General features: G+C 35.3%; 1 protein-coding gene across 2 annotated transcripts; it reads right to left on the bottom strand.

Annotated features, from left to right (window-relative positions):
* Positions 1-298: 298 nt before the first annotated feature.
* Positions 299-19217, bottom strand: LOC140990279 (protein DETOXIFICATION 35). Of its 2 annotated transcripts, none has more exons than XM_073459887.1 (7): positions 18767-19217; positions 1786-2411; positions 1623-1679; positions 1268-1506; positions 1033-1151; positions 847-933; positions 299-676 (listed from the first exon to the last, which is right to left on the bottom strand). In XM_073459887.1, the coding sequence occupies exons 1-7, from the start codon at positions 19043-19045 to the stop codon at positions 581-583; spliced, it is 1503 nt and encodes a 500-aa protein (XP_073315988.1). In that variant the 5' UTR covers positions 19046-19217; the 3' UTR covers positions 299-580. The 2 variants fall into 2 exon arrangements, with proteins under 2 accessions (XP_073315988.1, XP_073315989.1); XM_073459888.1 differs by lacking the exon at positions 18767-19217 and adding an exon at positions 9318-9731.
* Between the last annotated feature and the right edge of the window lie 176 nt (positions 19218-19393).

Below are 19393 nucleotides of genomic sequence, written 5' to 3' on the forward strand. Positions count from 1 at the left end.
TTTCACACTCAGTTTTATAGAACCAAACCTGAAATGCATTGTTGGTTTATCATTTTTTTTTTTTTTGGAGGGGCGAAGCCTTTCCACTCCAAATCTAATTTGGGTCAAGAAAATAAGAAAGAACGTTTATCTCTACAACAACATTGCCTTCTGAATTTATTGCGGGAACACAACTTGGACAGAAAAATCCTAAATAACGAAATACACTTGCTTAAGAAAACGAAGTCAATAAGAAATGGTGTGAAGTGTGGTCTTGAGATCAATTAACCTTTCTAAGATACATAAAAACCACATGAAATAAAGAAAAACTTCCCAAATTGTATAAGGTGACACTTTTTGCATTTTTTGTTTTATTTTTTTATTTAGAGTACGGACATGACACTCGACACACATATATTTGAAATGTCATCCTTCACCGAATCAGCCAGCACTCTTAAATAAGACTGAAAGTGTAAAATAGGCAATTTATTGAACTACATCAAATCTCGTCTAATTTCATAACCAATACCCAAATAGATAATTTTACATCACATATTTTTTATTAAAAAAAAAAAGAGGGAACCTTACCTCTTTGACCATCTTAAACCTCTCCATTTTCAAAATTTTCGGATCGACCTTCTTTAGTTGCAATGTCTTCGCCTCCCCATTTTTTCATTCGCTCTGTCGTTTGCTCGACCTATAATTTCATGATAAGCTACTAGAAATTCACAAATTTTACTTTAAAAAAAATCACAAATTTGGTGACATTATGCGACACTACAACCACGAATGTATATACATGTAATATTAATTATTATTTTTCATCAGTGAGTTTTGTTTGATAATTTATATATAACAAGCACTTACCTCTTTGTTCCAGTTGGTTTTATAAATTACAACAAACAGCAGCAATGTCTGCAAAGCTGCTCCAGCTATCATGCCTCCCCATATCCCCTGAAAATAGGAAAATTCTAAAGCCACTGTTACAACCCGAAACAAAAAAAAATCACGAAAATCATAAAGTAGAGGCATGATTTCGGGATAGTACTTTACCAGAACTCCAAGATCAGCAACATAACCAAGAACGTATCCTAGAGGTAAACCGAACACGTAATAGCAACCCAAGTTAATGTACGCCGCGAGGGCTTGCCATCCACTTCCTATGGCAACGCCTACATGGTGGTTCGACCAATGAGTTCAAGATACGAACAAGTATCAGAGCATCTGTAGTAAGTTCAGTGATTCGGATGCATATAAGTTGCTAGTAAATTATTGAATATTATGATACCAGATATCACTAACTGGAGGCTGTTGAGAACCATTGTGATTCCAAGGAGCGGTGAAAGATGAGCCACAGCCCGTATCATTTCTTCGCTACTCGTAAAAATGATAGCAAAATAATTTCGAGTTGCTAGTACGACAATCATGCAAAGAATCCCAATCAGTAGTGACTGAAAGATCGTCACATAGACTGAATATTTGGCTGCTCTTGGATGTCCCATGCCGAGTTCATTCGAAACCCGTACGCTGAAATAGATACAATGGCAAGGCACAACGGTTTTCAAACAATTAATTACATATAAAGAACTTAGAAGAAAACAAAAAAGCAAGATTATATGGCTTTTCCCTTAGGTCTATTTTACCTTATAGCAGCATTAACTCCTACAAAAACCATGGTTTCCCAACCATCAATATTTGTGCTGGACGAGGAATTAAAAAAAGGATACATTTGTTAACATCTGAAAACAAAATAAAATGAGGAAAAAAATACTAAGCAAATAATTATGTTACATGAATAGAACTCACCAGATAGAAAGGGCTCCCACTGCAGTGACCGCATTGTCAAGATTACCAGTGAGAATAATGATACTCATCATATACCAAATTTCCAGGCAAAGCATAACAGCAGATTCGAGTGACAGCTTCAAAAAACCCCAGATATCCTTGAATGCATCCCATGAGAAACCCCTCCATCCATCCTTACACCAACCGATCACGTAAAGAAACTGTAAGCCTGCTGAAGTCCAACTTGTCAGATCAATAGCTACAGCTGCACCAGTAGCTCCGAACCCGAGTACATAAATGAAAAGCCAGCATAAAAAGGCTTGTAAAATCAGTGCGGACACTGATATCCAAGCAAGGACAATAACTTTGCTTTGTGCCTGAAGAAATTTTTGGGTCGGAAAAACAACAGCAAGAGAAAACAACTGAGGGATGATTAGAATTGTAAGATCTCCTGCAACATTAGCAATTTCTTCTTCTTGTCCGACGAGCTTAAGAACTGGGGTGGAAAATATGTAGACAGGCAAAAGGGCAACACAAAAGGAGAACAGAATGATCATCGAGCGTTGCATGTAAACACCGAGCATGTGAACTTGTCCAGCACCAAATGCCTGACCGCACAGTGTCTCGAGGGCACTCCCCATTCCGAGCTACATAAAGCAATGAATAACCAGCTCAAACTCTACAAGATTAGAGTCGGTAACAAGAAATGCACGCAACTATCATGTAGATGTACATGATGACCGTTAAATGAAATACGCTTGGGTTATTCTAGTATGTTTTACTAGGTCGCATTAATATGATCTGCCACTGAACGACAGACATTTCAAATTTTCTACTAATTCACGTCCAAGTCTTGTTCTGTCAACTTGGTTGCTGCAGTTAGAACTTCCTGTAGTATGCAAGTAGCAAGTTAAATATTTCGCTTTGTAAGGCATATAGTACTCTGGAACCTTGTTCAATTTCATAGTAGATTTGTTTGTGGTGCTGGCTGCTTAATTCCATGGATGTAGGTTAATCATAATCAAGTCACATTAAATTCTTGCGTCTTTTATCTTCTAGTTCAATTCCTTGTGCTAATTCATTTCTTGATTGTTTTCTACTCATAAATTTTCTGATTTTTACATTGAATACATTATATTACAGGACCAATTTCATATCACCTCAATCTTCATTAATCTAATAAAACGTTCTGAAGACCGGCTAGAGAAATTTAAACATGTGTTAGAAGAAATGGATGCAGCCAAATAAATTAACCCCAAAAGAGTGGTTTGTTAATCGACCATAGGAGGATGCAATATCTTTGACACCTATCACTCTTATCAACTACAAAAATGATAACATGCAAGGGATGAAGTGTAAAATATAAATATATGGGGGTTGAATGTGAAAGGAAAAATAATCTTGGAGTCTAAGATACAATTTGTTCCTTGAAATAATCTTTTCTTTAAATTTAACTTCCTTATTGATAAGATTGCATGACATATTAAATTAATGGTTTTGCTTTTCTAGATTTTATATTTATGATAAAAGATTTTTATGATATGGTATTATTGATTTAAAAAAGAGGTGACTTCTAATAAAACTTCTAATTTCCATATCTTGTAGATTTCTTTGTGAGATGAGGATAATTATGAATAAAAGACACAAGCCAAGGAAAGAGATGTCTTCTTCGATTTATCGCTTTCGTGACGTTTGACTCTTCGCTTGGAAGTTTTCTTGGCTGCTTACTGGTGCACTTTTGCACATCGTGGTTTTCAGAGACAAATAATTCTCAAGGACGTTGCCGTTTTGAAGAGTGCTGTTGCACATATTGCCGTGATTGTTGGAGACATCTGCAGACAACACGCATGCAAGTGTTGGCTGAAGATCAAGTTTTGCTGCTCCAGTTTTTGGCATCACGTTCTTCCTTTCTTGAATACGTTTTAGAGTTGTTAGTTGTTTTAGAATGAATGTTATTTTCTCAACGTGTTGAGAAAATTGATTTTCATTAAAATCACTAGGAATTGGTTTTTGTAAACTGAAAGTTATTTTCTAGTGATTATTTTACTCTGAGGCCCCGCACCCGCACAAATATTTATACTTGTGCACAATTAATTATGAGTTATTTTAGGTTAAGCTATTTATTTGTGTTATATTATTCCGCTGCGTGTTGTGCCAAGTGTTACGATATTTGGAACAACATTTAAATCTGATACACACAAATTCTCATATATTCTTCATAATTTATGTTAAACAAAATATTCTCATACCAACAAGTGGTATCAGAGCCTTCTCTTGATATACTAAGTGCTGATCATGATTATTTTGTTTAACAGATCTCTTTGATGGACGCGTCACTCGTAAACGCAGCACTTCAACCACCAGTTTTGGATGGATCTAACTACAGTCTATGGAAGGTGACGATTATAATATATATTATACCCATAGATGAACGAGCTTGGCAGCGTGTTGTCAGCGGTTGGAGTCCACCAAAAAAGATAGACGAAGATGGTGATACCCTGATAAAGCCTGAAAATGAGTGGACTGTTGAAGAAGTACAGATCTCGAACCACAACTCGAAGGCCCTAAATGCCATTTTCACCTCAGTCGATCTGAACATGTTCAGCCTGATCACAAACTGTGTATTAGCTAAGGATGCTTGGAAAATTCTCCAAAAACACTGTGAAGGCTCGGAAAGTGTGAGAAGAACGAAACTAAGAATGCTGGCATCCAAATTTGAGAATCTGAGGATGGAAGAAACTGAATCTATCATCGACTATGACAGACGCCTCAGAGAGATTGCCAATGAAGCTTTCAGCCTAGGCAATCCAATCTCAAATGAAAGGTCGGTCAGCAAAGTTCTCAGATCATTGCCCGAACGGTTCAACATCAAAATTTGTACAATTGATGAAGCAAAGGATACAACTCTAATTGCACTCGAGGATTTGATAAGCTCACTCCGCACCTTCGAGATGAACATGGATATGCAGAAGAAGGACAAAGGTAAAACGATCGTTTTCTAGGTATCAAATGACTCCTATAATGATCTTCTTCAATTGTCACAAGAAGTAAATGAGTCGGACCTTTGTGAAGACTCTATTTCATATATCACGAAGAAGTTTGGAGACTATTTGAAAAGAATTAGGGACAAAAAGAAGACTGTACAGCCATCTAAATTTCCTAGCATCACAGCCCCAGAAAAACCTCAGATGTTCACAGTCCCAGGACAGTTTCGGCAAAAGAAAGAAGGGAAGAACCAGCTGTATCCGAAAAAGTATGATTGGACATTATGCCAACGAATGTGCAAACAGGGCTTTGGACATTATGCCAACGAATGTGAAAATAGTTTAAACTTAAACCGAAATCCGCCCGCACAAAGTTAACAAATCCATTAGACAATTATATTCATAATATCATAATATTTTATTAACATCTTTAATTTTTAATTAATGCATGTATAACAAAGATTGAAGTAAAAAACTTAAAGATATGGAGCTTGAGAAAAAATTACTTAACCTTGTGCCAAAATTCAAGATACATTAATTGTTGGAAATTGGGTTTAGGCCAAATTAATGTTCGAAAGTTAATAGTAAGTTATTCGTCCGATAAAAAATGAAAATGACTTGAAAATTGGAATCTCTTAATTTGCTCAATTTCGATTTAGGGTGAATGAGAAATTAATTTTCAAAGTTAAACATTTGTAGCCTTTAATGGTTCATTATCGTTTGTGAAAGTAGTGGAGGGACTTTGTGATATGAATCTGGCCGGGCGTGGCGTGCTAATGGTTGGAAGGAGATTTAAGACGCAGTGTTGCTTCAGACTTTCAAGCTTGATTGTGCTCAATAATGATGAATCAAGCATATCCAAGCAAGTGGTGGAGTTCAACAAAGAATATAATGAAGGAGTCCCGAACAACCAAGCATATGAGTGCAAAATGGCCCGAGAGGACAACGGTTGGCACGTGATCCCTGCGCGCACCCGCACGTGATCAGGCGCAACCGCGGGCCCCGCGCTGGTCCAAGACATAACGCGGCGCGCCCCTGCGCGTGATCAAGCGTCCCTACGCGTGATCAGGCGCACCCACGCGCGCCGCCATTCAGATTTTTCCTAGAAACCCTAGATTGCGTTTTTGGTTGTAATTTTTATATACAGATGAATTTTATCATTGTAAAAACAATTACTTTTGAGTTTTATAAAAATATTTTGAGTTTTCTCTCAAACTTTCAAGGCTTTTGCTTTGTTCTTAAAATCAAACTTATCAAAGATTTCATCTTTGTGGCGTTTGTCAATTGTTTTCGCACGGATTGTCAAAGATGAGTTCTTTGAAGGTTCGTCTAAAATTCGATTGTTTCTATCGTGAATATTTGTTGCTAAGTTTTCATCGCTTAGAGGTGAATATCACAAAAGCCGTTGCTTGTTTCAAAAGATCGGGACAACCCAACGTTCTTTGTTCATCGAATCGAGGGCGTGACTCTGTTTTTGAGTGCGTTTTCTTTTCGTGATTGAAGAATCGTATCACTTTGTCCCGTGTTACTTGGAAAAATAATCTTCCATGTATAGAGTTTTGTAGAGTATGCTATACTTAAGTTCAGACCAAGTCATGCCAAGAGCAACGAAGGTGAGATCGTCGCGGGGAGCATGAAAAGTCTTTTCTTATACAACTCTGAAATGGGGTTTGATGACGTGGCAATTGGTACAATCCATGCACACATGGCAAATATTGGGTCATGTGGGGAGTGGCACAATGATTGGGTGATGTGGCGAGCGATTGGGCGCCACCCGTAATTGTGAGATGGCAGCGGTTACGAGCTTTTGAATCGTGATCTAAAAGGTCACGATCGAAAGGATGCGATGGTTCGCAAGTGGGTGCAATCACAAAAGTTGGATGATTATCGAATGGGCTGGATGATTCTAGATCGTGGGGATTAAATCTAAATCTTGAGATTGTGACCGACGGTTGAGGTTTAACAAATCTAGGGTTGCAAACGAGTCAAATACCCGTTCTACCTAGATTCATCCATCCCATATCTCATGGACATAGGATTTTTTTACAATAGATAATTATTTTTAAAAATGAATAATATTTCACCTAGAAAATAGGGAAAATAACTTTTTTCGTCAACCAATTTGTTTTATTTTGGATTTTGGTCTACTAAGCATTCAAAGTTTAGTTTTGGTGCATTAACTTTGATTTTTTCTTTGTCATATTTCATCGGAATGCTGACATGACAGCGAAAATTGATGATGTGGCACAAGAAATTCTAACGTGACATCAGATATTGCTGACGTATCCGACACTAAGTCAAAAATTGGAGAAGAATGGCCGAAAATTAAAAATCAGTGCATCAAAAACTAAATTTGACAAGTTATTGAACTAAAATGTGAAATTGAACAAGTTAGTGAACCAAAAAAATTATTCTCCTCATAAATAATAGGGAAAATAGCCAAAATGGTCTTAGAAGTTTGTCTGTTGTGTGTTTTAATCCTCTAAGTTAGGTTATGTTTTGGATTTTAATCATTTTTGTCAAAATGCTGAATTGACTCCGGAAAATGCTGAAATGACACCTGGAAATGCTGAAGTGTCTGGTGCCACGTCGGTCCTCCGTAAAAAAAAAGACCAAAACCAAAAATATAACGAGGACCTAAACATAAATTTAAATATTTACAGGACCAAAACACAAAATAGACAAACTTAGAGAATTATTTTAGCTATTAACCTAAATAATAGTAGGTTTTCAAATAAACGTATCCCTTAAAACTAGTAGGTTTTATGTGACAAGATTACCGTCACATTTTTGCAATCAAATAATTGATAAAGCACATGTCAATGCGATATAAAATTGAATTGATCTTTTAGTTTTTTGGGTATTACAATAAAAAAAATAATAATTGAAATACTAAGAAATATATGTTACTTAGTAATATTTTTCATGGTTTAGACAACTTAAAATGCATGGACAAGATAGTCCGAATTAAAATCAATCTATTTATATATAATTACAATATTGGCAATTTTACATAAAGAAAATAAATCAATGGAAGAAAATATGACAAACTAGTGAAACTATTGATTGCTCATTTTATTTGTCTCATTATTTTTGAGAAAGTCTTCAGTGAAACAGTTACTCATATTTATGTGAAAGGTTGACCCGGTCAATGTCTGTAGTGAAAAATAATGTTTTTAACATAAAAAAATAATAATTTTTCATAGGTCAGGTCGGGTTGAAGATTCATATCACAAAATTGTCCGTGAGAGGAGCTCATATATAAGAGTTCATGTGTATGCATATTCATTTGGGAATTGCCATATTAATTCTAATTGGATGGTTGTACATAGGATTAAGTTGAACTCACTCTTTGTTGTCAAATATCATCCAGAATACAACGATCAATGTCTTAAGATATTAAAATTAAATTTTTCTTATCTACGAATCACAAAATGTTAAAAGATTTTCATATTGGAAGCTATTCATCTTGCTCTCGAATTTATACAATTTTGAAATTATTTCTATGGAGTATGTGATAGAAATTGAATGGAGGGAATTTGAAATCATTTGTGGGGACCTATTTACAAGAGATGTTGCACCACTTGCTTGTCGGGTGAGTGGGAATAAGTCACGTGAATCCTCATTGATAGGTATATTGGTCAACCCATCCCGTTCGTTTAGCGGGTTACTTGCAAAAATGGTCTCTCCAGACAAATCTCCCCCCATTTAGCTACCTCCCGCGGCGGGTAGTCATCTCATAATCCATGGATCTAAGGATGGCATCATGGCAACAACGCGGGTCTGTGACAAGTTTGTCCAAATCCGAGTCTGACCAGTAACCTAACGGGTCCAATCCTTCGACCTATTTGTAGACCCCCTTAACTGGTTCTAACCTGTCCCTAATAGGGTGGGTTTAATACGAGCCGAGTTCATTACTATATATCCCCACTTCTCTCTGCCATGTTGCCAATAACATAGCACTACTATTGCTAAGTTCGAGAGCTTTTATGACATTTATTTGGTACGGGGTTTCACAAAATACGTGGATATGGTGAGATCCACAGGATGTGGTGGGGCATAGCTTCAGTGCTTCACTCGGCAAGTAGTATGACAATCACCTAACAATTTAGGTAGATAACAACACCGACAACACCGTTTCCGGTTTGTGGTGGTAAATGTATTGCATCGATTATTGGCTATCTACAATCAAGAAATTAAAAATACCACGGTTAGCATAAATAACGTCAATATCCATTGATGACATGAGAGACCCACTTCATTTAAAACCCACAACTCAAAATAGGTGACCTAACGGCAGCCGCCCTCTTATGCTGCTAGTTATGCCCTGCTTGGTCCCCCGGCGCTGGACTTGCCTCAAATAAGGAACTAAACCTCATGTTTCAAGGAAAAACTTCTCCAAGAGCATTAGCACGAAGCAAAGACATAGACGGGCTAGCTATCAAAATTAAACTTTATTTCACAAACGAAAACAATGAAAAATGTATTTGAAATATAATAATAAATTTTGAGCTTATTTTGATTTATTGAAGTAAAATATATAATAATTTAGACAAAAATTTGACTGACCATGAATCCGAAAGCGAAGGTTCCGATGACTGACACAGCAATGGTGAAGGCGGAGAGCTCGACATCTCCCAGATGTCCCATGAACATAGTCGCCACCGAGCCGGTCCCGAATTGGCACAGGATTTGAAACGCGATCGGCCCGCCAATGGCCCAGAGCTTCACGGATTCTACGCAATAGATTCTCCACCACGTTCTCAGCCCGTCCGACGCTGCGTAGTCTCCGCTGTCTTCAGTCAGCGGGGCCTTCTCTAGAAGCGGCGCTTCCATTCTTCCGCGGGTGGAGTGGAAGTTAAGCTAGTACACTAACTTCAAGATGATGAGATGCGATTATTTATGGGAAATCGTCGATGGAATCAAAAGAACAAGTTAAGCGAATGATTGGCTACTGTTCAGACATTTGAAGCCGCGATGTCCATATGTCCCTATGATTTTCTTTTTTTTTTTCCCTTAAAAGTGGCCATTAGTCATTGACTAAAAATAAAATATAATAAAATCAAAATTCGAAAATAATATATATGTTGAAAATTAATATTTAAAATGTGTATGTTGAATATTTGAATCTTGAATATTTGAATGTTGAAAATAAGAGTTGTAAATATTGAAAATTAGTGTGTGATGATGTAGGTAATGATGATTTTATTTTTGGATTATTTGTAAAGATTTTCTATAAATAGATCTCTCATTTGTGAAGAAAAACACAATTGAGTTGAGAGAAAAATATTATAAAGTGTGTAGTGTGATAATTTTGAGAATTTGAGATTTTTACTTTTTACCGTAAATTTTTACTTTTTCACAACATGTATCAGCACGAAGCTCTAAAAGTCCTCCATATTTTTCCAAGCTCCAAAACAGAAGAAAAAGGTAACAAAAGTAATAATATTTATTTATTTATTGTGTATATACTTAATATATAATATAATGTTATAATAAAATAAATTTTNGTTGCCCTATAAATATGATCTCACAAACATATTCAATCACACCAACTTTCTCTTATTCTCTAAAATTATTCTTCATCAAATTTTTGAAGAAAAAAGAAGATGGCTTTCACAAAGTTATTTTTAATTATTTTGGTTATAATACTCACGAATCTTGTACTTATCGGAGAATATCCTCCTCGTGTGTTTTCTTTATTTTTTCGAATGCTTGTATTTGTTGTTTATACATTACTTTGTATTGTAATATTCATTAACTAATAAAATGCATCGTAATTTTTTTTAGTACTACCATGTCAAACTTGGCAAAGCTCGAATTCATTGCTCTTGATATTACGGGGAAAAATTATATGCCATGGACTCTCGATGTAGAAATGCATCTTGAGCCATTAGGTCTAAATGAGACCATAAAAGAAAATGGCATATGCACATCATAAGAAAAGGCAAGAGCCATGATATTTTTGCGTCGACATCTCGACGACGGATTAAAATGTAAATATCTGATTGAAAAAGATCACATGGTTTTGTGGAAGGGATTAAAAGAAAGATTCGAACATAGAAGGGAAGTTATACTTCCGACCGCCCGGGATGAATGGAATACGTTGAGATTCCAAGATTCTAAGAAAGTCAGTGATTACAATTCAGCGATGTATCGAATAATCTCGCAGCTAAAATTTTGTGGACATGAGGTTACAGAATCGGAAATGCTTGAAAAAACATTTTTCACTTTTCACGCATCAAATATAACTCTACAACAACAATATATAGTGCGTGGATTTGCGAGATATTCTGAACTCATCGCCTGTCTTCTCGTGGCGGAAAAGAATAATGAGCTGTTAATGAGAAATCATCAGGCACGACCCACTGGTTCAACGGCATTTCCTGAAGTAAATGTCGTAAGCAAAAATGAATGTAAACCTGGAAACCAAAATCATAGTTATAGACAAGATTTTGGTCGAGGACAAAATCGAGGTCGTGGACGTGGACGTGGAAGTGGTCGTGGACGCGGCCGTGGTTTTGAAAATAATCGAGATAGTTATTTCTATAACTCATCTCAAAAGAGCGTCCCAAACCATCCACCGAAAGGCATCATGAGAATATGAGTGTTAATGAGAATCACTCAAAAAGATTTGAAAGTTCTTGTTTCAGATGTGGTACTCCAGGACATTGGTCCCGTATTTGTCGAGCCCCTGAGCACCTTTGTAAACTTTATAAAGAATCATTAAAGGGGAAAGAAAAGGAGACCAATTTTACTGAACACAATGAATCTTTGAATAATTCAACTCATTTTGATGCTGGAGATTTTCTGATTGATTTATCAGACAATGACCAATTTGCTGGTGGAATAGATATGTAAAAAAATTTTATTTTTCCATGTACTTGTATGATAATATTTTATCGTGTGTTAAAATTTTAAATATGTATGGTATTGTATTTTATTTTTATAAATGTATTGTTAGTAATTTTATTTCATTGCACATTTTTTTTGAAGTTCGAATATGAAAAATGCTATGAACCAAGCTGAAGTTTGCATACCTGATAGTGGTACAACGCACACTATCCTCCGAGATAAAAGATATTTCTTGGAACTAAAACCAACAAAAACAATGGTGAATACAATATCAGGTCCTGTAGACTTGATTAAAGGATGTGGTAAAGCACAATTTTTGTTACCTAATGGTACAAAATTTTTTATCAATGATGCTTTGTATTCACCACAATCGAAAAGAAATTTGTTGATTTTTAATGATATATTCTCATGGGTATGATACTCAAACAATGAATGAAGGGAATGAGAAATATATGTGTTTTACCACATATAAATCAGGAAAGAAATATGTGATTGAAAAACTATCAATGCTCCCTACTGGATTGCATTATACACATATACGTCCCATTGAATCAAACATGGTAGTTGATAATTCTTCAATATTAACCAATTGGCATGATCGATTAGGACATCCTGGTTCAACAATGATGCGAAGAATTATAGAAAATACACATGGTCATCCGTTGAAAGACCAGAAGATCTTTCAGAATAATAAGTTTCAATGTAAAGCATGTTCTCTTGGAAAACTTATTATAAGACCATCACCAGCCAAAATCCAAACTGAATCACCAATGTTTCTTGAACGTATTCAGGGTGATATTTGTGGACCAATCCATCCACCATGTGGACCATTCAGATACTTTATGGTATTGATTGATGCCTCCAGCAGATGGTCACATGTATGTTTATTGTCAACTCGAAATGTTGCATTTGCAAGATTACTTGCTCAAATAATAAAATTGAGGAATCAATTTCCCGATTATACAATCAAGAAAATTAGACTTGATAATGCTGGTGAATTTACTTCCCAGACTTTCAATGATTATTGTATGTCTATGGGAATCATTGTTGAGCATCCTGTTGCTCATGTACATACTCAAAATGGATTGGCTGAATCATTGATTAAACGTCTGCAAATGATTGCTAGACCAATGATTATGAAAACAAAGCTCCCTATTTCTATATGGGGACATGCAATTTTACATGCTGCTTCATTAATTCGCATCAGACCAAGTGCATATCATAAATACTCCCCATTGCAGCTTGCATTTGGTAAAGAACCAGACATTTCTCATCTGAGAATTTTTGGATGTATGGTGTATGTGCCTATTGCACCACCTCAACGAAAGAAAATGGGACCTCAAAGAAAGATTGGAATTTATATTGGTTATGATAGTCCATCGATCATTCGATATCTTGAACCACAGACAGGCGACGTGTTCACAGCACGTTTTGCTGATTGTCATTTTAATNAGATAAAAATTCTCGAAAAAAAAAATTCATAGAGAAACACAATGATCACAAAATAGAGAATGATATTCCTGAAGAAACACATGATGATCACAAAATAGAGAATGTTGTTCCTGAAGAAACACATGATGATGAAAATGTTCTGTCAGAACTACAAACTGACGAGAATCATGAAATCTCTATTAATTATATTAATACTAGAAAAATATGGAACCGAAAAGATATAGAAAAAAATGATGATATATTTTCTTATAATTTGGCAATTGACATCATAAATGATAATGAAGATCATGAACCAAAATCTTTTGGTGAATGTAAAAATCGGCAGGATTGGATAAAATGGAAAGATGCCATCCAGGTTGAATTGGATTCGCTAAATAAACGTAATGTTTTTGTACTTATAGTTTTTACACCTGAAGGTGTAAAACCTGTTGGATACAAATGGGTTTTTATTCGAAAGCGAAATGAGAAAAATGAAATAGTAAGATATAAAGCTCGACTTGTTGCACAAGGTTTTTCTCAAAGGCCTGGAATTGATTATGAAGAAACGTATTCTCCTGTGATGGATGCAATTACGTTTCGGTATTTGATTAGCTTGGCAGTATCTGAAAATTTAGAAATGCGTCTTATGGATGTTGTTACAGCCTACTTATATGGATCACTTGATAGTAATATATATATGAAAATCCCTGAAGGATTTAAGATGCCTGAAGCACAAAGTTCAAAACCCAGAGAATGTTATTCTGTGAAATTACAAAGATCATTATACGAGTTAAAGCAATCCGGCCGAATGTGGTATAATCGGCTAAGTGATCACTTGATGAAAAAGGGATATGTAAATAATTCAATATGCCCTTGTGTTTTCATTAAGAAAACAACATCCGGATGCGTAATTATTGCTGTATATGTTGATGATTTAAACATCATTGGAACGAAAAAGGAAATTCAAGTAGTTGTTTCATACTTGAAGGAAGAATTTGAAATGAAGGATCTTGGAAAAACCAAGTATTGTCTGGGTTTGCAAATAAAACAAAAAGAATGTGGAATATTTGTTCACCCGACAAATTATACAGAAAAGATCCTTAAACGTTTTAATATGGATAAATCAAATCCTCTAAGTACTCCAATGGTTGTTAGATCATTAAACATAGAAAAGGATCCATTCCGTCCATGTGAAGATGATGAAGATATTCTTGGTCCAGAAGTATCATATTTAAGTGCTATAGGTGCCCTTATGTATCTTACAAATTGTACAAGGCCTAATATATCTTTTGCCGTAAATTTATTGGAAAGATTTAGCACATATCCAACAAAGAGACACTGGAACGGAATTAAACATATATTCCGTTATCTACGAGGAACGACAGACTTGGGACTTTTGTATTCAAAAGATGCTAATCCAAGTATAATTGGTTATGCCGATGCTGGATACTTATCTGATCCACACAAGGCACGTTCCCAAACTGGATATGTATTTACTCGTGGAGGCACTGCAATTTCTTGGCGTTCACAGAAACAAACGCTCGTAACAACTTCATCAAATCATGCCGAGATTATTGCACTACATGAAGCAAGCCGTGAATGTGTGTGGTTAAAATCAATGACCCAACATATCCAAATCTCATGCGGATTATCATTCGACGAGAANATATTGGGATGCACAATCTACGAAATTTGTGAAGAATTGTTCGTATCAACATGAGAGGGATTTTACGTGACTGCACTCTTTTTCCCTTACTATGGTTTTTATCCCAATGGGTTTTTCCTAGTAAGGTTTTTAATGAGGCAGTACAAAAACACGTAATGAAGACATCATCGTATCATGATCATCATCACAGGAGGGAGTCTTGAAAATTAATATTTAAAATGTGTATGTTGAATATTTGAATGTTGAATATTTGAATGTTGAAAATAAGAGTTGTAAATATTGAAAATTAGTGTGCGATGATGTAGGTAATGATGATTTTATTTTTGGATTATTTGTAAAGATTTTCTATAAATATATCTCTCATTTGTGAAGAAAAACACAATTGAGTTGAGAGAAAAATATTATAAAGTGTGTAGTGTGATAATTTTGAGAGTTTGAGATTTTTACTTTTTACCGTAAATTTTTACTTTTTCACAACAATATAATTATTATACTTAAAACTAAATAATATAATAAAATTTGATATATATACGCACGCAGGGTGTCAAGAGATCACAATAGTCGGTTATATATGTATCGTTATGTGTACATGCACATTGAGTTTTATTTATTTTTTGGTAAACATGTAGCGGTTACTCATTCATTAGTTTAATTATCTAGTTTAACGCATTAGCATGTAAATTCCGTCAATCGAGTAAACCGTACTAAGTAAGTCAAGCACGACTGACTCGATCGAAAAAGTGTTAGTATGAAGAATCGAACTCGTGATCATTTAGCGTTCGCTCAGTTACATTGAAAATGTAATTTGAAATATATTAAATGTTTATGTCAAGTGTGATTACATTTATTGGAATGATTCCACCAAATGTTATGTTAGTTATTTCATAAAAAATAGCAATATGTATTAAGATGTGGGTATTGTCGGGGGAAAATATTGGTATGTCTTTAAAGATTTGACAGTTAAATTATAGAGTATCTGAAGGATCGTGTGCTGGGCACCATAGATGCTTCAAACACAATATTTTCCAAGAGCTACAATAACTCGTGTTCTAAGAATGTTAACACCGATGAATTAAATCGAGTTTGGTTAAAGTACCAAGCAGAAAATACTCGAAATAATTCTTCGTGAAGAAAGCTGCTATATTTGAACGTCTTTTAACTTGTGTAATCTGAATAACTGAAAAGCAGTGGATCAGTTCTATCATATATCAGTTCAATTATGATGAAAGCTAAACTGACGGATGCTCTAACTGATTAAATCAGTTTGAAAACAATAGTTAAACAGGAAAATACACAAGATATGTTTATGGATGTTCGGAGACTTCAACTGCTCCTACGTCACCCTTTCTACCACCTCGGGTAGGATTCACTAAAAGACTTTGATTTATACAACACTTTATGCAAACCCACCCAACTTAGGACTTACACTACTGCCTAACTGAACTCCTAGACTAGACTAAAGGCAGCACCTCCCAGCCAACACTTGTTTAACGTCTATGCGTCAAAGACTACATACACAAGTTTAATATCTTTGTGCAAGACTGTATTTTGGGTGGTGGAGGTGAGTAAGTGTGTGTCTGATAACTGAACACTGAATACACCAGAAAGGTGTTCTCACACACTGAGGGAAAGGAGCTTTTAAACTAAGCTTATATGACTTTATGTATTCCCTCTGGGATGATTACTTTTTGTAAGATGATAAGCAATAAGCGTGCCCTCTCTTCTTTTACTCAATTATGTTTTGGTCTTCACTGATCTTCTATTTATAGACTTGAAGTCTTGATCGTACAGTGAGACTAAATTATTGTATCCGTTGCAGCTTAAACGTGTTCCTTAAAATTTGTGTCTCGACTTTCCCGACAGTCTTCTGGAACATTTTGACTTTATGCTTTGCTGCAACGTCCATTATTGTACTCTCAATAGTACAAATATTTTGTACCCTTGTGCAAAGCTGGAATCCACTTAAGATAAGCTTGTCTTGATCTGAAACTGATTGATTCCTAAATGATGCTCCTAACTGGTCATCTGAACCGATCTTCAGTTGGGCAAGTGAAATCAGTTGACTCGTCAGTTGAACTGATCAACTGGGCTCTTCATCAGTTGAGTTCTTCATCAGCTGGTCGGGATTCTGAAGTTCTCATGTTGAACCACCTATCAGCTGGACATCAGCTGAACTGTTCTTTGATATGTTAGTGGAGCTGATTCAGTTTGGGCAATCAGCTGGTACTTTCAGTTGCGTCTCGATAGCTTCAGTTTTGGCTCAATTAACTGATCAGTTCGATGTCTGATCAGTTCCAGCTTCATGCTTAATACAATAAATCATTAGAAACAAAATAACAAGTTTTGTTAACATCAAAATCAAGATTGTGAACATGAAATGTTCTAACAGTATCTAGTATGGATATCAAACTTCTTAAATATATAATATTAAAAATAAGATACTTTTGAATTTTCATACTAACAAAATCCATATCAAATAGAGAATAAAATTTTTGTTTAAATTGTTCTTACATTGTATGCTCAAAAAAATAAAAATATTTTTATTAAAAATATCTCTTAAATTAATTGGTAAAGTAATGGAGGACTTCACCAACATTCAGTATTTTTTATTCACACTTCCAACACTTTTTCAAACGAGTCTGTCACACAGAATTTGCCCAGTGTTGTTTACTTATAACGTGATTTGCAAGCTACTTTTTCAGACGAGTCTGTCACACAGAATTTGCCCAGTGTTATTTACTTATAACGTGATTTGCAAGCTATTGTGTTAGCATGGATGTTTATCCCGTGCAAATCGCATGTCACATAAATGATGAAAAAAATATATAGCTAATTTAAATTCTGATAGGATATTATTTTTTGATGTAAACGAAAAACTGATAAATCGAGAATCAGCTCAAGACATACAGCCATTCCAAGCCATAAAACCGGCCGATCCAGTAACAAATTATTAATCAACGTTTAAATATTTAGCCATTGTAGAAAAGTAAAAAACAATTCATGTGCCTCAATGAAAGATATATTAAAAAAAAAAAAAAATTCAGCCAACGGTACTGAGTCTCGAAGAAATCATTTATGATCATTGAAAAAGATGTTATAAAAGGAGACATTTTAATATTTTTTCTAGTTTCGAATCAAACTCAAACTCGCAATCGAATATATTTAATTTGTTATGAATTAAATCCTTTAATTTTTACTAATATCTAGCTCGACTCGGTTCGGCCGTCACCTAGACAAAATACGATAAGCTTTTTTAGACAATCTCAAACAAATCATTTCAAAATAAAATAAAAGACTATCACCTAACAATTCAATCATATTTAAACAATAAAATATTATTACTACTATTTATTTCGTATACGTAATAAAAATTGTTTACCCAAGAAGTCAGATAGTCCGAAACTCAGATCATTCTGTTTAAATATAATCACAATATTGGGAATTTTACATAATGAAACAATGAATGAAAATTATAACAAACTAGTGAAAGTATTAATTAAAAATTGATTGAGTATGTCACTTGTGAGACGGTCTCACGAATCTTTATATGTTAGACGGGTCAACCCTACAGATATTCACAACAAAAAGTAATACTCTAAACATAAACAATAATATTTTTTTATGGATGACCCAAATAAGAAATTCGTCTCATAAAATACGATCCGTGAGACTGTCTCACACAAGTTTTTACCAAATTGATTACCCTTTTTATTTGTCTTATTATTTTTTTCCCAAAAAATTTAGCAACATTTACCTCCACACCACACCACACCACACCACACCACACCACACACACATATATATATTCACATCCAATAGGGGAGTGACACCTCATTGATGCTCACATAAGTGTACACGGCACACCTATCGTGCACACTTATGTGAGCACCAATGAGATGTCACTCATCTATTGGATGCGCAATTTTTCTATATTTCATCACATCCAATAGGTGAGTGACACCTNTTGCCATATTAATTTCAACTGGATGAGAATTTTTTGCTGTAAAAATACCAAATTATCTAACTTGTTTCTGATCATGATCATGAGAAAAGAAATTTGACTGACCATGAAGCCGAAAGCGAAGGTTCCGATGACTAAGACAGCAATGGTGAAGGCGGAGAGCTCGACATCTCCCAGATGTCCCATGAACATCGTCGCCACCGAGTTGGCCCCGAACTGGCACAAGATTTGGAGCGCGATCGGCCCGGCAATCGCCCACAGCTTCGCGGATTCTACTCGAAAGATTCTCCACCACGTTCTCAGCCCGACCGCCGCCAAGTAGTCTCCGCCTTCTCCGATTAGCTGGATTTCGAAGGAGCTATTCTCCAGAAGCGGCGCTTCCATTCTGCGGGCGGCGTTGAAGCCAGTACTACACCAATTTCAAGCTGCAGCGATGCGATTATTTATGGGAAATCTTCAGTGGGATCAAAAGTAAACTTGATACGCTTGGATTCGATGTGTAAGTCAATCAAACGAATAAAATATCGGGTTGGGTAAGAAGTCAGAGTCATTGGGTCGGAGAAGGAAATTGATTTGGGCGACTGATTAGACATATGAAGACATGTAAACATATGTACCTTTTTGTTGCTACAAAGTTGACAGAAAACATCGAGTCAAGCAAATGAGTTGTAAATGTAAAATATAATTGTTTGGATTAAAATTAAATTATACATGCCCATCAAATATAGCAGA

This window comes from Primulina huaijiensis, chromosome 12 (assembly GCF_012295235.1).
Source record: "Primulina huaijiensis isolate GDHJ02 chromosome 12, ASM1229523v2, whole genome shotgun sequence".
NCBI classification, from domain to species: domain Eukaryota; kingdom Viridiplantae; phylum Streptophyta; class Magnoliopsida; order Lamiales; family Gesneriaceae; genus Primulina; species Primulina huaijiensis.